Source organism: Oryctolagus cuniculus, chromosome 17 (genome assembly GCF_051225735.1).
Source record: "Oryctolagus cuniculus isolate XC-2025 breed Fujian yellow rabbit chromosome 17, ASM5122573v1, whole genome shotgun sequence".
NCBI classification, from domain to species: Eukaryota; Metazoa; Chordata; class Mammalia; order Lagomorpha; family Leporidae; genus Oryctolagus; species Oryctolagus cuniculus.
Genome location: NC_142883.1, coordinates 17764483 through 17791474, shown reverse-complemented (window position 1 = coordinate 17791474; position 26992 = coordinate 17764483). Strand labels below are relative to the sequence as shown.

General features: G+C 52.3%; 1 protein-coding gene across 4 annotated transcripts; it reads right to left on the bottom strand.

The window, feature by feature from the left end:
- Positions 1-5314: 5314 nt before the first annotated feature.
- On the bottom strand, positions 5315-23185 carry GOSR2 (golgi SNAP receptor complex member 2). Of its 4 annotated transcripts, XM_089317687.1 has the most exons (7): positions 23042-23185; positions 16200-16264; positions 13934-14042; positions 13020-13152; positions 10248-10388; positions 7384-7587; positions 5315-6397 (listed from the first exon to the last, which is right to left on the bottom strand). In XM_089317687.1, exons 1-6 carry the CDS (start codon positions 23068-23070, stop codon positions 7426-7428), a joined length of 639 nt encoding a protein of 212 aa, XP_089173813.1. In that variant the 5' UTR covers positions 23071-23185; the 3' UTR covers positions 5315-6397; positions 7384-7425. The 4 variants fall into 4 exon arrangements, with proteins under 4 accessions (XP_089173813.1, XP_002719497.1, XP_089173814.1 ...); XM_002719451.6 differs by having other exon boundaries at positions 5315-7587; XM_089317688.1 differs by lacking the exon at positions 10248-10388.
- Between the last annotated feature and the right edge of the window lie 3807 nt (positions 23186-26992).

Below are 26992 nucleotides of genomic sequence, written 5' to 3'. Positions count from 1 at the left end.
CGCCGTTTCTAGTCCCAGCTGCTCCTCTTCCGATCCAGCTTTCTGCTATGGCCTGGGAAAAGCAGCCAGAGATGGCCCAAGTCCTTAAGCCCTTGCACTCACATGGGAGACCTGGATGAAGCTCCTGGCTCCTGATCAGCCCAGCTCTGACAATTGTGGCCATTTGGGGAGTGAACTAGCAGATAGAAGACCTCTCTCTCTCTCTCTCTGTAACTCTGCCTTTCAAATAAATAAATAAATCTTATTTTTTTTTTTAAGATTTATTTATTTGAAAGACAGAGTTAGAGAGAGAGAGAGAGGTGTCTTCCACCCACCGGAGCTGCGCTGATCTGAAGCCAGGAGCCTCCTCCGGGTCTCCCACACGGGTGCAGGGGCCCAAGGACTTGGGCCATCTTCTACTGCTATCCCAAGCCACAGCAGAGAGCTGGATCGGAAGAGGAGCAGCCGGGACTTGAACTGGCACCCATATGGGATGCCGGCACTGCAGGCCAGGGCTTTAACCCGCTGCGTCACAGCGCAGGCCCCAAATAAATAAATCTTAAAAAAAAAATTACACATTGCTTATTCCTGGAATTTTCCAGTTAATATGTTTGGATCAGAGTTGCCCTTGGGTGACTGAAGCCACAGAAAGAAAGAGAGGCTGTGGGTAAGGGAGGACGACCATGCGGACCCCAGAGGTAAGAGAACAGGCTTGGGAGAGGCGACGTGGCCTGCCTGAGCTCCCTCCACGCACAAGGGCAGAGCTGGTCCCCACGCCTGGCCTGCTGACTCCAACTCAGGCGTTCCAGCTCTTCTGTCTCCTTACAAAACGCACCTCGTGACGTTGCCACACTCTGCAACGGGAGCATGGGAGCTGGCCAAGGAGGTCGGGGTGATCACCACGGCTGTGCAGGCCCCAGGCAGGGTCGGGCTGCAAGTGAAACTGCTAGGGCTCAGGCCGGGTCTGCCATCCCACCTCAATCGCCACCCGGCCCCCAGCACGCTAGGCAGCACTGCAAAAGATCACATCTGGGGCTGGCGTTGTGCAGCAGGCCAAGCAATGCCACCTGAGCACAGGGTCAAGTCCTGGCTGCTCTACTTCCAATCCTGCTCTTTGCTAATGAGCCTGGAAGGCAGCGGAAGCCCTAGTACTTGGGCCCCTGCCACCCACATGGGAGAACAGGGCCCAGCCCTGGCCACTGTGGCCATTTAGGGGTGCGAGCCAGCGGATGGAAGCTCCCCCCACCTTTCCTTCTCTCTCCGTGACTCTGCCTTTCAAATAAATAAATCTTAAAAAAGACACAAAAAAGTCCAAGGTTCTCGCTGGTCAGGTCCTCCCAGGAGTGTGGGGTTGTCCACACCCCACACCAGACTTCCTTAGGCTGTGGGGAGCTCTCGGGGTATGTAGCAGGGTCAGCCCCTGCCTCTCACGCCTCCACCCACGTGGAGGTTTGGGGTGGATGGAGGTCACAGAACCCAAGACAAGAGCAGGGACCCTTCTCCAGCCTGTGGCTCCGGGAGGACACCCGAGGACTCCTCCAGCTGCATTCACGCGCTGCCCTTCCGGCCTTTCTCCACCGCTCCCCTCCACATTCAGCCTGCTGGAGAGCCCAGCCCCCTCCCAGGCCCCCTGGACACAGGTCAGTCCCACCCCAGCTCCACCCAGGTCCTCCCCCCTGCAGCCTCCTCCCCCGCTCTCCGCCCTCTTAAGGCAGTGGCCTCCGTCTACCCAGTGGCCCGGCACCTAACGGCTGCCTCCTGACATCTCTGGTTGGCAAATTGATTTTTTATATTAAAAGGGTGCAATAGCGGGCGTGAGCTATTTTTGTCCCTTCAGTGAGTATCCCGGGCTCCTGCATCTTTGGAAGTGCAGTTCCCTCCGAGTGACCTCAAAACTGTACTCCAAGGTGTCCTCTCACTCAAGGAGGGGGCCCGGCTCCTGCCCTGGGATTCGGTTGCCTTCTGTGGTCTCTCAAGCCCCTGGACTGGGGTACAAGAGGCCGCCCCCCCTCACAGGGGAAGGAAAGTTGTCTCCTGGAAGAAGCCACAGACAGAACTCACGCCCACTGCATGCACGAAGCAGCAGGAATCTGGACAGCACCCAGGAATGATCAGGGTTTCGTTGTGATATATACACCCCTTCCCACAGAACCCCAGCTCCTGCCTGGGTCTCTGCATGTGCCCTGGGCATGAGAAACTTAGCAGCACACACCAAAAGGTGCCGGGGCTGAGTGGAGCCAGAGGGTGGGCTCTGCCCAAGCGGACCACAGCCTGGGCTGGAGCCACGCCCTTCCGCCCCCACCTGGCTGGCCGGCCGGCCCCGGTGAGTTATCAGGGACTCACGCCTGGAGCACGGCGCACCTCTTCAGTGGGCTCTGAGCCTGGGCCAGGTAGCTATGAGTGTCACAGGTGCTGGGCTGCCCTCCTCCTGCTCTCCCTCACTGCCTGAAAGTGAAAGGCTGGTTAGAGCTCCGAGCTCCCCCAGCGCCACCCTGGCCCTACACAGCCACCCCCCTCCCCGTCACTGCTTCCAACAGCAGTGCCCGTCACTTCCTCTCTCGCAGAAAGCCCTGTCTGGTGGCCTCCCTCCACCTCCGACGTGTGCGTGCTGAATGTCACTGTGTCCTCTGGGTGGCCTGCATGCACAGGTCTCGCCTGTCCAGCCACACAGGAATGGCCTCCTGGGCGTGGGGCTCTCCCCGCAGCCCCCTGCGCCACAGCCACTGCCCACACAGGGACAGGCAGAGTTCAGCCCTGTCATCCCTCAAACAGCTAACACGTCGCAGGCACGTGCAGGCCTCTGGCACTGGGCACTTCCGGGCTGCACACACACAGGACGTCCTGCCTGGGGCTCTCTCTCCTGGTCAGATCAGCTCTCTGGGGACTTCCATGTCACAGCGTCCCCGTGGGATCCCATGCCTCTCTTCCTTTTACTTCAGCCACCACTGTTGAGGGCTATGAGCACGTGGCCTCAGAGGCCTTGAACCTTCTGGCTTCCTCATGGCCTGGCCACAACAGCTTTACTGAACCACTGCACCCATGGGCTGGGCTGCAGGCCAGTCACCCAATAGCTGTTTAACACCTACCACGTGTGCCAGACGCCACGCCAAGGCCCCCACCACTCCCCAAGAAGCAGGTGGTCCCAGAGCTGCTTCAGGGGAGGGACACTGGATGCAGGGTGTCCGTGGCACACACCAGAGGAACCCTGGTACAGAGTAGCTGGAGGAGGCTGGGGCCGGGCAGGCACTGTGGCGCTGCTGTTTAAGTTGTATCCCATTCCCGAGTGCCTGGTTTCAGTCCTGGCCACTCCCCCTCCAATCTGGCTTCCTGCTAACGGACCTGGGAAGCATGGAGGTACTTGGGATCCTGCCATCCATCCACGTGGGAGGTCTAGATGGAGTTCCTCGCTCCTGGCTTCAGGCCGGCCTAACCCTGGCTACCGCAGGCATTTGGAGAGTAAAACCAGCAGGTGGAAGATCCCTGTCTTTTCTTAGAAAGAAAAGAACATTGCATTTTCCCAGGAGGCCAGGCAGTCAGGAGCGGCGGCAGGGCGTGGGGGAGGGGCTGGAAGTGCACTGGAGAGGCAACAGAGCGCTTCACTCGCCAGAGCTGGTCCCGAGGGATGCCCACTGGGCAAGGGTTTGGCTCTTTTCCAGCCCCAGTGGGAACCAGGCTTCCCCCGGTGGCCAGTGGTCCCAGGCGTGGTTGGAGGGACGCCCACGGCAGTGGCTGGCCTGAGGTCCTGGGCCACAGCGGTCGTTCTTGCCCGTGCCTGCACGTAAGTCGCTGGGAACACCAAGCTCAGGCTGCACTCCAGGCCCATCCGTCAGAAGGGGTCAGGATGAGAGGACACAGGGCCATGGGGAGGGACTGCCAGGAAGCTCTACGGTGGGGAATGCAACTGCACCTGAGGGGCCAAGAGCCTGCAAGTCCCCCCCGCCCGCTCTCTCATGGGCCCTGTGCAGTGACGCAAAAAGGGAAGGAACAACTTCGTTTTGATTTTTTTCTGAGAGGCAGAGGCAGACTGAGCGCTCCTATCCATCGGTTCACTCCCCAAATGCCCACAGGGCCACGGCTGGGTCAGGCTGAACCAAGAAATACGACACAGGTCTCCCGTGTAGGTGGCAGGGTCCCAAGTACTTGAGCCTGGAATCGGGAGAGGAGCTGGGACTCGAACCCAGGCATGCCAGTATAGGATACGAGTTTAATGGCTGCACCGACACCTGTCCTGCCCACCACACCTGGAGGAAGGTTTCCCAGGCTGGGGTCTGGGAGGTCACTCTACGCCAGACTCTGAAGGATGGAAGAACGGCCGTGTGCCTGGCAGGCCAGTCACACATGGGGTTGTGTCGCCCCCTAGTGGCAAGGTCTGAGTGTGGTGCCCACGCTCCACTGCCAGAAGCGCCCTGCAAATCCTCTCCCTTCTTACCCTCTGATCGGGAAAGATTTTAGAAGAGGACTGGCCACGTGAGGCACAGATGTTCTGCGAGAACTGCCCGACAACTCCACACCCAGTGTCTGCAGGCTGCTGCCTTGGTCCCCAAACACCTGAAGATCACCCACACCCTACGGAGCACCCTGGGGAGCACAGGAGGCAGGCGAGCCCGCGCAGGGGTTGAGCGCCCACGGCCTCTGAAAAGCCACTGAAACACAACCCCTGTCTACATGATGCGGGTAACACGGGGCCCAGCTCAGAGGCTCTGTGAGGATCAGCAGGGACACAGGACAATGACCTTGCCTGACGTCCAGCAAGGGCTGCAGGTCCGACTGTCTCTGAGCACACGAGCCGCCCCCCACTCACTCCGCTCTGGTGGCTGGGGCTGCTCAGGGACCCCCAGGGCACTTCCGGGAAGCTTCTGACCGACACTGGAGTTCCTGTCCCCTGGACTGACACCCTGCCCTGATCTGACTGGTCCCTGTTCTCGCTTGTTTGTGCTTCACTTAGTTATTTCCAATAAAGCTCTCAGCTCTTCTGCTCTGGAATGAGGTCGAATAGAAACCAACACGACTCTGTTTAGGACCTGGCAAGCCCTGCTCTTCACACGCGAGTCAGCACGCACCCTCACACGATATCCTCTTCCATGAAGACAAAAGCCTCCCGGCTGCGCTCAGAAACACACCCACCAGCACTGCCCGAGAGACTCGGAAATATGCGTTAATCTAGGCTTGGGGCGGGCCCCAGGAACATTAACTTTAGAAGTTTCCCAGCTGCTTCTGAGGTGGCCAGCCCTGACCACAGAACAGCGTTTGAGAATCTCAGGCCTGGAAACGTACAAACGGGGGTCATTAATTCTTAGAGTGATCGTAAATTCCTTTACAAAATTAACTTTCCAAATAAAATAAATCTCAGCTTTATTTGACTAATGTGCTTCAAAAACAATGAGTGTAAATCCAGATTTGCAAATCAAACCCACTGAAATTCAACAGGGTAAAAGACGTTAGGATAGACGCCAGAAGTGAAGCCGGCTGGAGAACCAGGGCGCGCCCACTGGGCTGCTCCGAGTCTGGCTTAAGGTCCCACACCTGGAGTGCTGGTCCATGTTTTCTCGTACCAGCTCCACGGGGCGCTCACTAGAGGGCGCTCCTTCCCCGGCCTAGGCTCCTCCCTGGCGCGGGAGCTGTGGACCAGCTGCACCCACTAGACCAAGGTGTGATTCGCACAGGGCAGGGAAGGCAGTCACGTGATGGATCGGTCTGAGCCCTGGGGCTCCAGACACTCTGGCGGCTGCTCCCTAGCCAGGCAGCAAAGACCCACAGACCACCTCCACGATCTTGACTCCACAGCTGGGAGGAGGAGCCCCAGCGGTGTGGAGACGCTGGCACATGCCCCCACAGATGTCACGGCAGCTGGGGGGGGTGGGGCTTCTGCCCCCCCAGAGCTCAAGTCCAAATGGCTCAGGTGCCCCTTTCCACCGTTTGATGGAATCTTCAGGCACCAAGGGATGACAACGTCCAACTGTGCCTCCTCGAAGTCAGACGCAGGCTTGAAGCCGCTGCACCCCTGCCCCGCTCCACCTACCGTCTTCCCCCCGCAGGGTCCCCATGCCTTTTCAGAAGGGGTCAGAGTCCTTCCTTAGAAATCCTGCTTCGGCCCCAGAGGGTAGGAGGAATGGAGAGCCCAACTGACGGAAAGTGTGAGACTAGTACCTAGGAAACCCTTCTTACAAGCCTGGGACAATTCAGAGAATTCACTGAAAGGGGAGCGGTGCACCCCATGTGCCTGAAGAGCCCACCACGCTCCAGAAACTGCAGGCGGCCAGGGAGATGGGCAGCACACACAGCCCAGGGCACAAGTAGCCAGGGAGGAGAGCACACAGTGGGGCAAGACAACGCGACATGGCGCTAATACTGACCAGGTTTCCAGTTCTCCAGGGGCATTCTGAGTGTCCCGGGCCTAGGCTGGTGGGGCTGGCATGGCCTGTGACAGAGGAACACGCATGCTAACCAGGTCTTGCTGGCACTTTTAGTGATCGATCACAGTGGAAGGACTTCCAGACAGACTGACACAACTGGGTACTGGCAGAGCCTTAATCCAGGGCTGCTCTGAGGAGGCCCAGGTCCCTGAAGTCTGTCTGGAAGTCCACAGAGGGATGTGACGGTGACGTCTGCCCAGACTGTGGGCAGAACGGGGGCACGGCTGGCAGTTTCAAGGGAACAGAGCCAGAGACTCAGACACAGTAAAACCAGGTGAGGCTGTAACCGACAACTCACTAACCTTTGCTCACGGCTACTTTTGAGGGCACAAAAACCACCAAGGCCGAGGCATAGGTGCTAAGCTGCTATCTCTGAACCTCAAGGGCTGACCATTTTACAAGGGACTAGAAAGATCAGGAACTGGGTCTTCCCTCTCAGCCTCACCTGAGAGAGGACACGCACCCAGCACTGCCCTGTGGGTGCTTCCCTTAGGCAGCCGCCTCATGGAGGAACGGCGAGCGCTAGCCATCAGTCTCTGTGCTGCTGAGGGCGGGGGAGGCCACGAGCTAGGGTGGGTGAGGAGAAAGCGGCCTCTCTTCTCTCCTCCTCGCTTTTATTCCAGCCTACGCAGCAGCAGCCAGGAAGGTTGGAGGATGACAAGGTGTGGAGGGTGTGGACAGGCCCACCTGCAAGGCCCGCTGCAGAAGCCTTGCCAGGGCGCACATCAGCTGTGTGGCCAAAGCCACCAGAGCCACTCTTTCATCCCCCAGCGACAGCGACAGCGACAGCGACGGCGAGAGCAGGGACTTCTTTCATTCCCATAGCACTGAGCATCTTGGCAGCACTGGTTCCCTTCCAAAGCGTCACAGAACACAGAGCGGTTTGGAACTGGAGCAGAATCACTCCCGAGTGGTCTTCACAGTTAAGGTGGGCATACAGCTCGACAGGCGGCGCTGGGCCTCCCCCTCTCTCACTCACACACTCACTCACTCTCACGCAGTGGGAACACTGCTGTCACTGGGCCTGGCTGGCTCACGTCAGGTACTGCACCACGAGGAACATGACCACACAGGTGAGCAGCATCCCGCCGATCATGAAGTACTTGTCCTGGAACGCCCGCTTCTCAATGAGCCGCATCACCGTGTTGGACAAGCCCAGCATGTTGGCGATGTCGAGGATCTTCTTCTGCGTGCCCTGGGGCGGACAAGAAGACAGAGAGGAAGATCAGCTCGTTTTGCCCAGATGGGCGAACGTCTTCATGGATGAGGCCGTACCCGCACGCTCCTGGTCAGGCCTGGAACACGTGAAAAGCAGCAGCAGCCAGGAGAAACAGGTTCCCTCCCACCGGTCAACTGACTCTGGACACGGTACCGGGGCAAAGCAAGGGAGAAGGGAGTCTTCCCCACAGACGGCGCCAGGGCCGGGGCCACACAACAAAATACTGCACACATAGATCACCCTGGGACATCCCTAGGCATCTCCTACATACGTGTGTTTGTAAAAAACGACCCTTGATTCTTATTATATATATATATGAAAATAATTTTAGATCATAAGCATAGAAGCTAAAACCATAATAAAGCATCTAGAAAAAGTAAGATAATAATGTCTAAAAACTGGAAAACAGCCTGGGTATTCACCAACCAGGGCATGGCTAAACCAACTGCAGCTCACTAACACGTGGAGCTGATCGGCCACATGTCACCGAACAGGTGACACACACAGCAGTCTAAGCGCACCCACAGGCAACACTAACTTAGGTGACACGAGTTGGAACAGTGGCCACTTGGGGGCGGGGGAGTGGGGAAGAGGTCCTCCAGGACGATGAAAATGTCTCTATCTCAATGAGCGTACAAGTTATAAAGTGCGATACATTTGGCAAAATCCAATGACTTGTACAAATAAATATCTGTACATAAATTACACCTCAACAAAACAACTGTAAATTGGCATATTTTAAAGTAAAAAAAGAAAAGGCAACATCAAGAAAACCTTTTCTGGGTCTAACACCAATAATTCTTGATGTCAATCCGTTCACTTTGTACAGCAGAACCTCTGGGGACTCTACTGAGTGTAATGCATGGGTCAAAATCCTATTTATGAGTCTGAAGTGGGAAATGATGGCAAGACAGAAACGGGACAGACAGACATCAACATGAAGACAAAAGTCCCTTCTAGAAATGTCACCCTCTACCACCAAAACCAAAGGGTACTTCATCCCTGAACCAACAGCCCAAACCATCCGCACTGCTTTCTAATTTCCTTAAGCACACTGATTTCTCACCAAGTGAGACAATGAAGCAATGAATGTTGGGCAGAGCCGAGCTGCCTGTCCACGGTGCATGGACGGCAGCCACGCTGATGCCCACCCCTGCCTCCTCAGGTGAGCACAGGTGACTGAGCACGAGAAGCAGCAGTGTGGGGCGCTGTGCACAGGCATTCAAACCACACCGAGAGGCCTCAGCAGGACACCCCAGGCCAGACTTCACTGCTGTCAGAGACCACCGAAATGCTCTGTCACGACAGCGACAGTGAAAACTGGACTTCTGGTACAGGCCCTGCTTGGTTCACAGAGCACTTCAGCACCGCGTGAGGTTCGAAGGCCAAGGCTGTAAAACCACCCCAGAGTTGTTTCAAAAAATCAGGAAAGCAAAAATCGGCCTGAACCAGGTGCTTCGGCCCAGCTCCTTCCCGTCATCTCCACTGTTTCTCTCCCTCGTTTCAGGCGGGAGATTCCCCAAACTGGGGGTGGGGGCGCGGGGCAGTGTTGATCCAGAGACCAGACAGGCATCTGAGTGCTGTGTGTGCAGGACCCTCAGGCATCAGCCCCAGCCACCCGACAGGCTGCCCAGGGCTTCACCTCCGCCAACAGCGCAGGGGGCAGGGGCTGCGGGCGCCTCAGTGACACCAGGCTTCAGCAGGAAGCCAACCTCTGCTTTAACAACAAGCTCTACCGCCACCGGCTCTCCACCCCTGCGACCCGGAGCCCTGCCCTGGAGGGCCCGGTTTTTCTGAGGGAAAGGAGACCAGCAGCTTTCTGAAGAAAGGGCAGACTCATCTACAGGCGTCAGCACGGATGGCTGCAGGTGGCCGCTCTGGGAGGGGAGCTGTCGCGGCCACTGCCACTGTCTGCAGGCGGCTGGCCCGACCCGCTCCCTGGCAGGGACCGCAGGCGCTGTTCAGATATGCATTGGAATCCCCTGGAGCTGTCAGGCTCAACCCGGTCCAAGAAAAACTGAGATAAAGCTCACACTTCCGAGTGACTGTTTCTCACAGCTTAGTGGCTGGGAGCGCTTCGCTCACAGGGGACCACACCCTGATAACGGCAGAGCCCACACCCCGTTATCCACCAGGGTTGATACAGGAAAAGGGCTGACGCTGAAACATGGGAGCTGACATCAGAGCCTGTGCAGTGTTTCTGTAAACCACTCCCTGGGGGTTCAGTCTCAGCAGTGCCAATGGGGCGGGGCGTCTGGGAATACCTGCGGGGCCCCAGGGGAAAACCACCCTGGAGTGAGGTGTCGGGCAGAGCGTGGCCGCGCCTCCATTCTTCCAAGAGCAGACCCTAGCACGGGCCTTCTCAGCCCACTACCGGATCCCTCACGGGGGCAGCCACTTTCCTAAGGTCAGTCAGTGGGAAAAGACCTAGATCCCAAGAAGTCACCTCACAGCTCACTTCAAACACTGGGTGCTTTTGGGCTCGACTCCAACAGGAAGGATCTCAAACTCAGGGACTCTGATTCACCCTCACAACACCACAATCAAGGACACACAACCCAAACGAAAACGCAAGTGCCACACTTGGATGAGGCCAAAAGAAGAAGCCTTCTCCCTGTCTCCCAGCGGGACCCCACCTTCAAGGTCAGCCTCTGGGCCCTCAGTCCCTCCAGAATACTGTGCCCGCCTCCAATGAGGTCATCCATGCCGTGGTGAATTTTCTGGAGGGAGGAGTTAAACTGCAGTGATTCATCCATGGGTATGGTGGTGTCAGAGTCCTGTGAAAGAAAGGCAGGCACTGTTAACTCCGCGTGCTCCTCAGCTCCTGGGGTCTGACAGCACGACTGCCAAGGCCAAGGCAGAACAGCCAGAGGGGTGAGACTCAGAGGACTCTAACAGAGAAGAAAAAGCAAAGCAAGGATCTGAGGGGGCCTCTGTTTGCACAGACGAGAACTTTCCTATCCAAATGAGTACACTGCTAGTTCCCACACATGAAAAATTTCTCCTAAGATCTCCCAGGGCTTTCTCCTAAAAGTGTTCTCCAGCCACTCACTAACCAGCTTGTTCCAGTGTCCCTCTACTTAGCCTCCCTGTAATGTGGAATTCAATGCTTCCTTTATTCTTCAGCTACTTTATAGCTTATCCCTCCACTTAGCCTAAGAAGAGATTGGGCATTTCACTGAAGGCCTAAAGGTGCTGAGGTTGGTACTATACTCCTGAGCAGGCCAGGAAAGTTTGTTTAAAAAAAAAAAAAGGGGTGGGGTGGGTTGGTGCTATGGCATTGTGGGTAGAGCTGCTGCCTGCAGTGCTGGCATCCCAGGTGGGAGCCAGTTCAAGTCCTGGATGCTCACTTCTGATCCAGCTCTCTGCTATGGCCTGGGAAAACAGTGGAGAATGGCCCAAGTCCTTGGGCCCCTGCACCCACGTGGGAGACCCGGAAGAAGCTCCTGGCTCCTGGCTTCAGATCAGATCGGCTCAGCTCTGGTAGCTGTGGCCATCTGGGGAGTGAACCAGTGGATAGAAGACCTCTCTCTCTCTCTCACTGCCTCTCTGTAGCCCTGCCTTTCAAATACATAAATTAAAAAAAAAAAATTGCCAAAAAATGAAGGGAGAAAAACTAACATGGGTTAAAAATCCCTCACCCAGATGCTCAGGACCAGAAGCATTGCCGATTTCAGAGCCTTCTAGATTCTGCAATACTCGCACAGACTTTGCACAAAGAGGGCAAACCCTCTCGAGCAGCATCATGCTGGTGCTCAAAAAGTCTTAGACTTTGGAGCATTCTGGATTTGCGATTTCTGCACGAGGGACGGTGACCCTGCCTGACCAAGGACGTTCCACTTTACAGGCTCATTGCCTACACTCCCTGGAAGAGAAGTCACCTGAGCTATCCCAGCTTACAGACGAAGAAACTGAAGCCCAGAGACAGCCCATCCCACATCACACGGCTGGTAAGAAGCCCAGCGGGGCAGGAGTCCCGCACGGCTCTCGTTTCATACTGAAAAGTGACTGCACAGGAGCGAGTCTCTGCCCCCCTCTTCCTCCTGACAATCACAGGCCCTCCTGCCAACGCTACCTCCTGAACCCCAGTGCAACTGGCACAAAGATGTTTGCTGCTCAAGTTCACGATCGTTTTCCATGCACATCTTCAGTCACCCCTGTTGACAGGGGAGCTGCTCACAGGCAGCGGTCACATCATTTAATTTTCTAGGACGTTTTAGTCTGAACCCTTAAATAGTGCTCTGCACACAGCTAAAGCCCGGTGGGTCAAAAGGTTCCAGTGTCTGAAAGAATGAGTGAGGAGACTGCTCTTCCTTTCTCTGGTAAGAATAAGCATTTCCTGAGTGCTCTTTCCCTCCCAGCTGAACAGGTACGGCTGACACGCTGCAGTCTCTGAAAATGTACACTGCTCCAGGTCACAGGACGACGTCCCGGGCCCGCTGCAGGCACAGCAGCACACCAGGCACGAAACAGCAGGATCCTCAGCCTTCATCGCGGCTCTGAAAACGCCTGAATACACACCCTAACTATCAAAGCCCAGGCAATGATTCCCAGCGTGCCTGATAGTTCATCACATTTCTGAATTGTTAGTCATTGTGACTTGACTGCTTACTCTGGAGAAACGAAAACTATGCAGGCACATTCGGAAGCACCGCGGGGAAATTTACTGCAGAGCCGAACATCTGCAGAGGGAGAGATGAGCTGAATTTCGATGACGGGCTTTGAGAGCTGGCACCTCCTTAGAAAGTGAAGCTCTGTAGAAACAAAACCCAAAAACCTGAAACCTCATTCGGTGGAACACATTACACAGGACACAGAAAAGGACCAGTACGTTCGCAGACATGGGCAGGAAATGACCCTTTAGGGACTGAAGGGCAGTGACAAGGGAGTCTAAAAAAATCAAACACGCAAACCAACAGGCCATTTTCAAACAGACTCAAGCCAGGCAGTCTATCTAACACTAAACATCTGTTAACAAATTCCTCCAAATTGCTGCTCAGACTAAGGGCAAAAACATTTTAATGCACCTGACACTGGAACCACACACACACCCGGCACAATGGCCATTGCCCGGAGGCAGCTTTGCAATGCTGCCCCCTCTACAAATGGCCTAAGTTCTAATCACCTGTCTCTATCTGACCATGTGAACTTCCACCTCTCTGCATCAGACCAGTCAAACCAGGTAATTTTCACCTCTGCTCATTCCCCATTTAACTGCTTCCTCTTCAGGTTTCCCTGCTGGAGAGAGACCGCCTGCACAGGTTCAGGCTCTGTGGCAATGTACACAGTCCACCGTTGTTCCATGTGGCCTCCTCGGTGACAGTCTGCTTCAGACGCCCCCAACAAGGTGAGGCTCCACACCCGACATCCCGGCAAGCGCCTGGCAGCCCCACAGGTGCCTGGCTTACGTTCGTGGTGAAGGTGCGGGACAGAAGCTCCTCTCGCTGTCTCTCCTGCTGCTCCCTCGCGTAGCGGCGGTGCTGGAAGTTTCGGAGAGCGGTCTGCAGGTGCTGGACATCATACTTTAACTGTTCGACACGACTGGAATTGATGGAGAGAGAGATTAAATTCCAGGAACCCAGGGCGGCACAGCAGGTGGTGGGCAGGCTTGTATTAAGGCAGGAGGATGACTCCCTACTGCTCCCCAACCTGCCCTCCAGCAGAATGAGCTGAATCAAGGACAGTGCGAGTAAAGAAGCAGTCTGTAGCTGAAGTGGGGCTGTGCCACACAGACGCCAGCAGCTTTGCCTAAATATCTTCTGGTCCTGACTTTGGATACATGACAGGGAGCAGGTGACAGGAAGCAGGTTTCACGACCTCTTCCTGACCTTCTGTAGATTACACGCTCCCCTAAAAGAAGCCTAAGGGCAGCTCTCGGGTAAAGCACCAGCAAGGTTTCATGAAACTTCTGGGAACAGGGACTGGGGGTGGAGCTGCTGGGGCAGTTTCACGTTAGGTTTATGGTGGCGTTCCAAGCTTTGCTTCAGCACTGAGATGACTGAACCCAAGAAGCAGCCAGCGGAACCACAGAGCACAGCCAGGCTCCCCGGCACCATCAGGCTCCACAATGTCATGGATCGGCCCAGAAAAACAGGGCTGGAGGCAAAATTTCAAAACGACACAAAGAGTTATGGGATTCTGGGCCACAAACCTCACAGGCTTTGCCTCGTAGGGGTCCGAGAGAGATCTGCGCTCTCTGGGGGTGACTTCATCTTTATAGTCTCAGTGTTTCAACACACGCATGGATTTCCAGCACCCCCGGAGGAAGGCTGCCCTCAGGGACCCAGTTAGGTAAGAGAGCCCTGTCAGGGCTACCACTCACAGTTTGGCATTCTGCCTTTTGTTAGGGGGCTCCTTGCTGGACAAAATCTCCAGACGTTCAAGACGGCTGAATACCTGGTCTATGCTTGCTTGGATTTCATTTTCTACTACTGCACAAAAGAGAAAAAAAGAATAATTGCTGAGAAAGAGACAGTGAACTCAAATTAGAATGATAAACATTTTTCTATATCCAATAAACTAAAAAAATTCATATTTCAAAAGAAAAATGTATATACCAATGAAAGGAAAAACATTCAAGGTATAAGTTTGTGTCAAAATATGTATGTTCACACACACACACATACCCACAGAGCTATTAATGCCCTAACAATGTCAATGTTTAAAAAGCCAATGTAAGTCTGCAGAAATAAATTTCTTATCCTTAGAAAATATAATGAACATTTAAAGGTTGTCCAAATAAATATTTTAAGCTAAATTTTCCAATATAGGCCTCTTTTCCTTTGAGACTAGTTTCAGATATGGATTATAAAAACCCAGCAAAAAGACAGCCAGCTGAACTCCATACAATAATGAGGCTTTAGGCCGGCGCCGCGGCTCACTAGGCTAATCCTCCGCCTAGCGGCGCCGGCACACCGGGTTCTAGTCCCGGTCGGGGCACCGGATTCTGTCCCGGTTGCCCCTCTTCCAGGCCAGCCCTCTGCTGTGGCCAGGGAGTGCAGTGGAGGATGGCCCAGGTGCTTGGGCCCTGCACCCCATGGGAGACCAGGAAAAGCACCTGGCTCCTGGCTCCCGCCATCGCCATCGGATCAGCGCGGTGCGCCGGCCGCAGCACGCCGGCCGCGGCGGCCATTGGAGGGTGAACCAACGGCAAAGGAAGACCTTTCTCTCTGTCTCTCTCTCTCACTGTCCACTCTGCCTGTCAAAAAAAAAAAAAAAAAAAAAAAAAAAAAAAAAAAAAAAAAACAATAATGAGGCTTTAAAAAAAAGTACAAAGGGAAAATTAGCATGTGAAACACTGAGTTCCATTAAGGCTTTCGGTCAGAATGGGTGGCTGAGCAATGCTGGCATCCCCAAATAAACCAGATATCTATAGGAAAAGCCCAGGAAAGAATCCACAAAGGTAAGCAGATATGATAAATACAGTCATTTTCCTTATCCCTTTGGATAAGATAGTCAAAATTATCCTTTTTCCATTTCTAGTCATGTAACAGTGAGATCCTTGAGGAGGCAAAGTCCGATGGACGGAAGCTAAACTGTGTACAAAAAGAAAGCATCCAGACTGTTCCTTGGCCCATGGAGAAGTGATAGCGAGGCCCAGAGAAGAGCCCCTTCCCACGCCTTCAAGCCCACTGCAGACAAACACCGTTTAGAACAACGTGGGGCACAGGACCCAGATGTGTTTGGAGCTATGGAACAAAACATGAGAACCGGAGAAACGGACCTGGCGAAAGCAGGCAGTGAGGTGAGAAGGCAGCTTCTGGGGTGGGGTCTGTGCATCTGATTCAGAAAAAGGTCTCCGCTTAGAATAAAAGAGCGGGGCTGGCGCTGCGGCACAGAAGGCTAAGCCTCCACCGGCAGTGCCGGCATCCCATATGGACACTGGTTTGAGTCCTGGCTGCTCCACATCAGATCCAGCTCCCTACTAATGGCCTGGGAAAGCAGTAGAAGACAGCCCAAGTACTTGGACCCCTGCACCCACGTAGGAGACCCAGAAGAAGCTCCTGGCTTCGGTCAGTCCCAGATCTGGCCATTGCAACCATTTGGGGAGTGAACCAGTGGATGGAAGATTTCTCTCTGTATTTCTGCCTTTCAAATACATAAATCTTTTTTTTTTTTAAAGAACAAAACAACTTCAAAAACAACAAGCAGCATGCTTAAGAGAAACTTCTGTGTGAGAACTAAACTAATTAATATTGCTGTTGGTTTCTGAACAATCCTCCTAAAAAGCCACAGTTCTCAGCTCTGAAGAAACGGCCAATTCCAGTTAAACATCTTTGAATTTTTATGAAGTGCATTCCTCTGAGGACGAGGTCATTCGATTAAGACAGATGGAGGAACGAGCTTCCATTCCCATAGGGCCATGTCAGGTTGAGTGGAGGGCTAATGGGGGATCAGCCTAGCAGGATTCCAGAGGGCACAATCGGGGAAATCAGTGACTTTGCCAAGGGGTTTTTCTGTCCACCGAACAACAAGACTCATTCCAGGCTGAATCGCGAAGCCCCTGGGGCAGAATGCAGTCAGGAAACCCAGCCCATTAGCACCGTGTCATCAGAGAAAGGACTCTGGTCTCGTGGTTAATTACTCACAGTGCAGAGACTGCTTGTCTGCCGTCTCCAGGCGTCCCATGTGAGACTGGATCTCGTGGACCTGCCTATCAGGGAAGAGGGAGGAAATGAGTGAGACGGAGCAATCAACAGCGCTTCAGTCGGGAAAGACGGTTTTTCTGATGCCAACACGCAACTGATTTAAATTGACAGCACTGCTGAACTGTGTAATTTCTATGTGGCACTTTAGGCCACACATTTTGGCACAGTTTCTACTATCTTAACACTCATAATATTACTAGTAGGCAGCTTTTATTTAGTGATTACCATATCTGAGACTCTGCTAAGCCAATAACCAACCCATGAGGAAAGTACTATTATCACCCTCATTTTATAAATAAATGACTGAAGTCCACAAAGTCATATAAATTGTTCAACGTCACACAGCAAGTGATAACCTCCACCTGGATCCGCCTATCCCCGCTCTGTCCTATGACCCAATGTGCTGAGCACTGGTCTGCACTAGGAAGAGTCAAAAGGCAAGGGAGATAAAACCCTCATCCTGGAGAAACACTGTAATTAGGGAAGACAGACCAGATAGACATGACAAAGTCCCAAGAAGACTTAAGAGAAAGCCAGCACACCTAAGCGTAAACAAACAGAAAGTGCAGGAGCCATGCGCAGTGGTGCGGAGCAAAGCCAAGCAAACAGAAGGGCCAGAGTTGCAAACAAGCAGGCTGGGGGAGTCTGGCGGATGGAGGGAGTGTCACTGAGCATCACTTCAAAGATAGGAGGCATGATTTGGTGTAGGAAGACATAAAGACAAGGACATGCAAAAAGGCACATCAGGTGGACGACATGAGCTTGGTCAGTGCCAAAGAGCTGGGTCAGAGAGGAGAGAGGGGTGAGATGATTAATTAGACAAAATATTCAGAGTCAGGCCCTGAAGACAAGGATGTCTCGTAGGTAAGCATCCTTCCCAGGCAACACAGGGGATTCTACCTCACCTGGAAACGTAACATGGTCCCAGACATCAGGCCTCAGAGCATTCTCTGCAGGCTTCTCAATGCTTGGCCAAGGTCACCCTCACCCCTCTCTCCTCTACTGCAGTGTGTTAAGATATCACCTGCAATGCCTGGCATCCCAAATCAGAGTGACAGTTCAAGCTGTCATCCCATATGAGTGCAGGCATCCCATAAGAGTGCTGGTTTGAGTCCCTGCTAATGCACCAAGAAAGGCAGCAAATTCTCCAAGAACTTGGGCTCCTACTATCCATGTGGGAGACCTGGATGGAATTCCAGGCTCCTGGCTTTGGCCTGGCCCATGCCTGCTTGTTGTGGCCATTTGGAGAATGAACCAGAGGTAAAAGATCTCTGTCTCTTCCCTCTCTGTAACTCTGCCTATCAAATAAATAAATCTTTAAAAAGAAACAAAACCTACTAGTATCAACATAAGAGATTCTCTTTAGGACAATATTAAGTGGAAAAATAAAAACCCAACAGTACGTGAATTATCTTTCTTTGGTAAATCAAAGACACACAAAACAGTAATATATATTGCTTGTGGATACAAATCTAAGAGGAGTAAAATCATGGAGAGAAGGGTGACTTCAGGGGTTGAGGGAGAATGGGTATTGCAGCTTTTAACTCAACTTGTCTTTCAATCAATAATCAGAGGCATCTGTGTTAAATATGAGTCCTGACCTACAGGTTTATGTTATTCTCTACTTCTGTATATCTGAAGTCTTTCTGAAATAACCAAATGCAATAGGTATGCTTGATGTTAACACGCAAGGGTTTAAGTAGGATCATCATTTATCTACTCATTCATGCACTCACACATTCCCAAGTGGCACGGATTACCAACCACCACAGCCCACAGCAAGCAGGAAATAAAACCACAGGTACTCCTACAGCAGGAAAGGCAGTCTGGCAGTGCCACAGGAAACAGATGCTGATTCCCTTGGTAGTTCCTCAGGATACACTACAGCAGATTCAGCCTGATGACACTTCAGAGGGAGAGACTCAGGGCAGGCTGAGGAATGGCACCCACAAGATGCCAGGGGAAACTTCCAACATTTCTCCACAGGGCTACCTTTGAATTTATACTTTGTTCAGTATTTAAAAAAATCAATTTATGCTTACAGAATTTGCATGATTCTGTGCTATGAGTGCTTAGGATGTTGTATGATAAACCAAAGATTAACATTTTTTTTCAGGCTAAAAATGGTAAAAAGAAATTTGTTAGAGATGGAAAATATTTTGCCATTCTGGGAGCCACCTGTTAAAGGAACCCTATCACGGACAGGTTTCCCCACATGAGAGGCACAGGCTGACTGAGGGGGTCAGCAGTCAGAGGAAGTATCCAAACAGCTCATGACACTAAGTCTCTGGGAAAAAACGAAACAAAAGCCCTTAAATGAAGCCACGAGTGCCTTCACCTCCGCAGTGCTGGTGTGTACAGGAGGAGAAACAGGCCCGCCCTCTGCCGTGCTGCTGCTCCCTACGAGGACTCGGAGCCAAGAGGTGCGCGTTTCCACGTGACGGGTTTCAGTCAACACAGAAAAAATGAGACTAGGAACCGTGTCTTCAAGAAAAGGAAAGGAAAAGATCTCCTGCACGTTTAAACTGGGATCTTATGGAAGGAGGTCCTGCCAGTCCCTTTCAATTCTTGCGTTCATGAGGACAGCAGGAGGGATGATGCTAACACTCTAAAAACATTCTTCAGCTTGCTTTGCTATTACACCACTTTCTAAGCCAAAAAGGATGACCTTTAAGAAATCACAGGAATAGGGATGTCTGATGCTGCTTGGGGGGTGGGGAGGACGGAGAGTAAAGCGCTGGCATCCCATATGGGCGCCGGTTCGAGTCCGCGCTGCTCCACTTCCGATCCAGCTCTCTGCTAAAACGCCTGGGAAAGTATAGAAGATGGCCCAAGTCCTTGAGCCCCTGCAACCGCGTGGGAGATGTGGAAGAAGCTCCTGGCTCGGGTCAGCACAGCTCTGGCCGTTGTGGCCATTTGGTGAGTGAACCAGAGAATGGAAGACCTTTCCGTTTCTGCCTCTGCCTCTCTGTAACTCGTCTTTCAAATAAATAAATACATCTAAAAAAAAAGATGCTGCTTGGTAACACACCCCACACTCCATACTGCAGAGCCCGGGTCCAAGTCCCCACTCTGCTCTCAATCCCAGCTTCGTGCTCATGTACCCACTTGGAGGCAGCAGGTAAGGGTTCAAGTAGTCAGGTCCCTGGACTGAGTTTTGAGCTCCTGGCTTCGGCCTGGCCCAGTCTAGGCTGTTGTGGCAGCTAGGGGCTGAACCAAGGGGCAGGTGAACTCCATCTGTTTTCCAAGTGAATAAATAAATAAGAAATTGCAGGGATACAGTAGTGACTTTCCCCACCCAATTTCTCTTCACCATGAACAAACTAGAAGATACAGCCAGTAAAGTGATTCCAATTTCCAAATTCCAGGTTGAAAGGAAAGAAGTGTAAAACAACAAAGTAATATGAACAGCATGGTAGGAACTACTAATACGCCGAGTGGAAAACCTGTTTCAACCTGAACTGAGTATCAGTGGACACACCTGAAGACAGACTGGAACAGCTGATCCACATGTACAGCTGAGAAGTGTGCAGTACACAGTGGCCTCAGCCTGCCTAGCGTGGCTTCATGGTGGGCTTGGACCGCAAGGGTCACTGCTGCTGTTTTAAAAAAAGATTTACAAGAGATCTAGAATGAACTTTTACAATGGGACCATTTTTTAATGCCCATGAAATGATCCGTCCACTTCCATCTTACACACCCACTTTGCACCCATGCTGCCTCTGACCACTGTGAGCGGGAAATAGAGCTTTGGGGTTAAAAAGCCGGCCGAAGATCTAGTTCCATCTCGTACAACCTGAAGGACACTGAGTGAGTCACTTAACTTTTGCTGTCTCCATCTCCACTGTAAAACAGATACTAATGACAAACGCAGACACTTCTACAACCACTGGGATCTCAAAGCAGAAGCCTGGCTACTGGCTTCTCTATAACGTCCATCTTTAGTGTGTAAGTGTAAAACGTTCATCCTGCTTTTCATCTTTCCTTTTCATTCATTCTTCAGGTAGTTCAGTTTCCAAGAGATGCAATTTTAAAATGTTGCTCTAACTGCAATGCACCTTCAGGGAGGTGGCAAGAGATAACCACATATTGGGTTCAAAGTTCCCGTAAAATTAATACGCTCAGTTGCTACTGTGTCAATTCAGCTACAATCACTTAATTTCTGCATTTGCAAAAGCTAACTTCTGGTGCTTACACGGCTCCACGAGTTTTCTTCCAAGGTGCCCGATCACCAGCCCTGGGGAGTTGAGAGGAGCCTTACAGTTTCACCAGCTCCAACTGTCGTTTCACAGAAAGGAAAACAAAGCAGGAGGTCCAGAACCAGGATTCCCACTCTCATTCCGGTACCTGAAAGCAAAGGCAGACAGAACCCTCTGCTGCATGGAAGAGGGCAAACTCCTTAAGAGCAGGGCTGTGCTGCCAGCACCTGGGATGGTACCCAACACACAGCAGGAGCTCAGTAAGTACTCACAGAACAAACGATGACATGCGGAGGGCCTAACAGTGGTAAGGCCACACTGGTCTACTGTTTATTTTGATAAAATGTTATTGAGACAGAGGCACATCAATTCATCTGTATACTGTCTATGGCCGCTTTCACACTGTAACAGCAGAGCTGAGTGGTCAGCTCAGAGCCTGAATATTTACTATCTGGCCCATGATGGAAAGACTTGGCAAACCCTGCCAAAGTTCCAGGGTGGGTTGCTGGCGACCTGCACATGCAAGTGGTTCATCTGCACTCCACAAATCTTCTTTGGACACCATTTGGTACTCTTCTTCTAAACTACCCAGAGTTTGTTCTCCGTGGTCAGCTACTGCTGCGTTGGTAACAGGTACAGCCTGAGTCGCCCTGAACAAAATTATTCCTGCAAATAAACTGGGTCACAGCCTGCTTAACAACTTCCTTTAGCCAGCCAGACGGGGCTGTACACAACAGATGAACTTCAAGGCACCACTTAACCCACTCACTCTGCTACCCTAAAAGGTCTACCCTTTCTTAGTAATGCAGGCATAATTTGGTTTCATTCCTTTTTCAAATGACTCACGGACTAGTTTTTAAGTCCTCTCCTATAATTTTTATATGGGAACAGGGCTCCTCAGTGTGTAAAAGCAAACTGTCATCACAAAGTAGACTCCATATTTTCACCTACCCAAAGTGAACACTTCATCACCAAAAGAAAAAGGGACTCCCATAAACTCAGAAAATGAAAGAGCCAAAGCATCATCGTGCCCGTGTTCTAAACGCTCCACAGCAACTGTTTCGCCGTCAGTTTATCAGGGAGCCTGGCTGCATGTTTCACTTCATTCCCAGGCCCCGTGTTTACAACAGAACTGGAGCATCAATGTGAATGTTCTCAAAATATAAACTTCAGCAAATAAAAATCCAGGGCTAAAAGACACCTGCACTTCCATGTTCATTTCAGCATTATTCTCACTAACCCAAGTGTCCATCAGCAGAGGAATGGACGGCAACAACACGTAGTCTACACATACAATGGAACAGTGTTCAAACGCAAAAAGAAAGGAGGGGCAGCATTTGGTGCAGCTGTGAAGACCCTGCCTGGGATGCCCGCACCCAATTCCAGCTGCCCTGGGAGGCAGCAGCGGTGGCTCAAGTAGTGAGGTCCTTGCCAGGCCTGTAGAAGATGTGGACTGAGCTCCTGGCCCGTGGCTGCCGACTGGCCCAGGCCCCACTGCGCGGACACTGGGGAATGAACTAGTGAAAGGGAGCGCTCTCTCTTCACCCCCTCTTCCAAATAAGTAAAAACAAATGAAATCTTGGGGAAAAATTTAAGTGAAATTCTGATACATGCTACAAGATGGATGAATTCTGAAAACATCACGGTAGGTAGGTGAAATATGTCAGACATCAAAGGACAAACACCGTGCAATTCCTTATAGGTGAGGTGTCTGGAATAGGAAATTCATAGAAACAGAAAGCAGAACCGAATGAGGGGCTCCGGAAGAGAGGAACAGGGGGTCACTGCCTAACAGGCAGAGTTTCTGTTCAGGATCATGAAAACCTTCTAGAAATGGATAATGGTGATGTGAGTTGTGAGCACACTTAACGTCACTGAAAAATGGCTAAACTGGTTAAGCTTTATGCTACATTTTAACCACAATAAGAAATAGATCATAAGCCCCCCCCCCAAAAAAAACCCAGAATAAGTATGGCCCTTATTACCAACCCCAACTACCTATCTCGGCAAGTCCCCCCAAAATGCAGAACAATGTGAATACAGCACACTACCAACGAATTTAAGTTATGGGAGGCTAAGTCAAAATTCGATTTCCTTAAAGGTAACCCGTAACCAGAAACGACAAACAAGCAATAACAACTACTTTACAGCAATTTCTTAACTAAAAATGCGGTCTTTAGTTCAGTCACACCGGAATAAAAATGCTTTTTTTTCTATGAGCCCTGAACACAGATGACCCTAACCCAAACAGAACTCCTACGGGCAGGGGTCGTGACCCCCTCACTGTCTCCCCACGAGCGCCACGGTGGCAAGTGTTAAAACCTGCAGGTGCGACTTTCCCTTCACTCAGCCTACCCAGCAGGTAGTCAGAGCTTGCAGACCCCAGGAGCCGTCCACCCTCACGGCTCCCGGTTCCAGGAGGGACCCCGAGTTCGCGGCTGACTTGGGCATCCCGCCCGGGACTGCGCTTCCGAGTCACGCTCGGCGGACTCCATGTCCACCGCGGCGGAAGCCCAAGCCCGCAGCCTCGGGGGCTGGCCTCTCCTGGCCCCACACCCGCCCGCCCCCCGACGCGGCCCTCACTTGTGCGTTTGCTGGTATAGCGGCTCCATGTCGCCGGCCTCAGCGCTGGCTTCCTGGGAACACGTCTTCACAGCCCCCTTCCGGCTTCCGGCTTCCGGTCGCAGGACCTCCCTGCACAGCCGGCCAGGGCGCCCGCGGGCACGCCTTGTTGGCGGTGGTTGCGAGATTAGAGAAGGGGAACAAGAAACGAGATCGGCAGAGTCGGGCCAAGTGTAGCGAGAGGCTCGGCCTCACGCAACGGGCGAGGACGCGTAGGCTTTTGCGGAAGGTTGGCTTCAGAATCGAGTCAGGCATTGGGAAGGACAGCCGCGGGGTACCCAGGGAGGCCCTCGGGTCCAGGTGGAAGGCGAGCCGGCGGATGCCCGTGCCTAAGGGCGGGATCCGGGGCGCGAGGGCTCCTGCTTGCCTTCGCTTTAAACCGTGTAGCTGTGGGCCCGCAGGTTTCACTCGTCACTGGCTTCCGCGGCGCAAGCTCCTCTTTCTCAAATTTGCCCTCTCCTTCGCCCTTCTCCTCCTGTCCCGCTTACGCATGCAGTAGACCCGCATTGAGTGAGTGATTATTGGGTTTCGTGTGTGATGCGGGGTGATGCCACATGGAGACTGAGGAGAAAATATGTATACAGACAAACGCCCTACTGGGGGAGAACCCCAGGGAGGACGAGCTGGGCGCGGGCCGCCTCCAGGAGATTCTGGAAAGACGGTGCCCTTGCGACTTGGGAGAATTCGGACAGACCTTGAGCGTTTCCATCCGTCCAGCTTATCTGGAGGTCCTCCCAAGGGAGGGGACGTTCCTCTTCCTTTGACAAGTTGATGCATCTATTTTCCTGTATCCTGGATCCCACCCGGTTTTGTGTCCCAAGAGACTGCCCAGTCATGTACATTGTTCCCCTAACGTTAGTTTTCCACTTACTTCAATATTTAATGAGCACATACGATGTACCATGTACAGATACTGAGGATACATAAGCAAGAAGTCCCTCAAATCTCATATATGGGGCCGGCGTCATGACATAGCAGGTTGAGTCTCCAATGCCCGGCTGCTCCACTTCCGATCCAGCTCTCTGCTATGGCCTGGGTAAGCAGCTGAGGATGGCCCAAGTCCCTGGGTCCCTGCACCCATATGGGAGACCTGGAAGAAGCTCCGGGCTCCTGACTCTGGCCTGGCCCAGCCCCTGCCCAGCCCTGTGGCTATTTGGGGAGTGAACCAGCAGATGGAAGATTCCACCCCACCCCCCACCCCTTTCTCTGCTTCTTCCTTTCAAATAAAGAAAAAAAATAAATGTTTTTAAAAAATCTATCACAGTCTGTTGTCAGGGCTAATCATACCCTCACACTGTGTTAACAAACAAGTAGGGATGTTACAAAGCACCATTTCCCTAGGGAAGAGCAAGACAACTTCATGGACTAAATAGCATGTGAATAGGGCCCTCAAAAATAAATACAATTTTTTTTAAAGATTTATTTATTTGAAAGAGTCAGAGAAGGAGAGGCAGAGAAAGAGAGGTCTGCCACTCCCTGGTTCACTCCCCCGGTGACCACATCAACCAGAACTGTGGAGATCCAAAGCCAGGAGCCAGGAGCTTCTTCCGGGTCTCCCACACAAGTGCAGGGGCCCAAGCACCTGGGCCATCTTCCACTGCTTTCCCAGGCCATAGCAGAGAAGAGAGCAGGATCGGAAGTGGAGCAACCGGGACTCGAACCGGCACCCATATGGGATGCAGGCACTGCAGGCAGCAGCTGTGCCCCGGCACCAGCCCCTAAGTCAGTTTTGGCAGTGTCTCGCATATACTAACCATTCTGTAAGCACACCCATTCCTTGTATTGGCCTGGGGGAGGGAAGGGGGAGGCGTTTGTGACTGAGGGAATAGCCGGTCTAAGCAAACAGGTGATACTAACCTGGGTCGCTGTGGGTGGGTTGAGGGAATGGGAGGGCAGTAACAGTATTGGTTGAGAAAAACGTCTGACTTAGATGTTTATTTATAGTTTTTTATTCTAGAGGTAGCTAAGAGTGATCAGAGGTTGGATTGATTTTTCAAATGTCTAAGCCGTGCCTTGCTTTCTGTGGGCCTCACAGTTCGTCTGTGATTGAGATCTTTGCCACCTCTCAGTGTCAGGGCTTCCCGTGTGCGGAGGCTGACGTCTCCTTAGGGCCTTCCTCCTCTCCATTCTCCTGGAGTCGTTTCTTGGCTCAGCAGAGGCCCCTGGCCTCGTCATCCTGCATTCCCTGAGCTCGGGCTGATTGCAGGCGCAATGCAAAGGCGGAAGTACACTGAGGACGAGACACTGTCTCACCATTGAAGTTCTTTAACATACTGGCAGGAAGACATCCACACAGAGAGATACTGGGGCGGTGTTGTGGTGCAGTGGGTCAAGCCCCTGCTTGGTACCCTGGCGTCCATACTGGAGTGCTGGTTTGAGTCCTGGCTGTTCTGTTCCAATCCAGCTTCCTGCTAATGTATCCTGGGAGGCAGCAACTGATGGCTCCAAGTATTTGGTCCCCTGTGACCCACATGAGAGAGTCAGATGGAGTTCTGGACTCCTGGCTTTAGCCTGGCCCAGCCCTGGCTGTTGTGGGCATTGGGGAGTGGATGGAAGATCTCTCTCTATGTCTGTCTGTCTGTCTGTCTGTCTGTCTCTCTCTCTCTCTCTCTGTCTTTGCTTTACATGTAGGTGGTAGAGCCACCGCCTGCAATGCCAGCATCCCATATGGGCGCCAGTTTGAGTCCCAGCTACTCCACTTCCGATCTAGCTCTCTGCTATGGCCTGGGAAAGCAATAGGAGATGGCCCAAGTCCTTAGGCCCCGAACCCATGCGGGAGACCCAGAAGAAGCTCCTGGCTTTGGATCAGCCCAGCTTCAATCATTGCGGCCATTTGGGGAGTGAACCAGTGGATGCAAGATAACCCCCTCCCTCTGCCTCTCCCCCTCCCTCTTCCTCTCCCTCTCCCCCTCCCTCTCCCCCTCCCCTCTCCCTCCCTTTCCCATCTGTAACTCTGCCTTTCAAATAAGTAAATAATTATTTAAAAAATATATATTATATGCTGAATCTGGGGCAAAGGTAATTGGGATATGTGGGAAATTAGCCTAATTCAGGAATTCAGGAGGAGCTGATACCTGAGCTGAGTCTTGAAAGATAAACCCAGGAAGAGGAAAACAGTGTGATGAACTCAGGAGGAGGAAGCCACTTCAGCGAAAGTAGACATGGAGTGCAGGGAAACCCAAATATCTCTGTTTTAATGGAATATAACATGTTGGGGCTGATGCTGTGGTGTAGTGGGCTGTCTCCACCTGCGGCATCGCATATGGGCACCAGTTCCTGTCCTCGCTGCTCCACTTCTGATTCAGCTCTCTGCCATGATCTGGGAAAGCAGTAGAAGATGGCCCAAGTGCTTGGACCCCTGCACCTGTGTGGGAGACCAGGGAGAGGCTCCTGGCTTTGGATCAGCACAGCTCTGGCCATTGTGGCCATTTGAGGTGTAAACCAGTGGATGGGAGAACTTTCTCTCTCTCTCTCTCTCTCTCTCTCTCTCTCTTTATGTCTACCTTTCAAATAAATAAATAACCTTTAAAAAATAGATTATAATGTGCAAAAAAACAAAGGGTGAGGCCTGAGAGAAGACCTTGGCCAAGTCAGTCCAAGGAGCTTGTACTTGATTTTGTAAGCGATGGGAGCCACTGAAGGATTGTAACTTTAGATGTCACATCTGTGTATTTGCATTTTACGCAGACCACTCCAGCTGCTGTCCCAGGTGGTTCAGGGGGGAGGGAGATCAGATAAAGGAGTAATTAATTAATATTTCATTGCTGAGGGACGCTCTGGAAAATGTGTGTGTGAGTGCGTGTGCATGAGTGCATGTGTGTGTGGGAGTGCGTGAGTGTGAGTGTGCGTGTGTGTGTGTGTGTCTGTCTGTCTTGGCAGGACTGTCTCCAAGGCTTATGGGGCCCTAAGCAA

What these genes read in the sequence shown, in the direction of transcription:
- GOSR2 (XM_002719451.6), bottom strand. Translation starts at nt 23,070, where the DNA reads ATGGAGCCGCTATACCAGCAAACGCACAA. An exon ending in AGACAAGCAGTCTCTGCACT is followed by an intron (nt 14,043 to 16,199) that starts GTGAGTAATTAA and finishes TCTTTTGTGCAG; the next exon opens with TAGTAGAAAATGAAATCCAA. An exon ending in CCCGCACCTTCACCACGAAC is followed by an intron (nt 10,389 to 13,019) that starts GTAAGCCAGGCA and finishes TTTCTTTCACAG; the next exon opens with GACTCTGACACCACCATACC.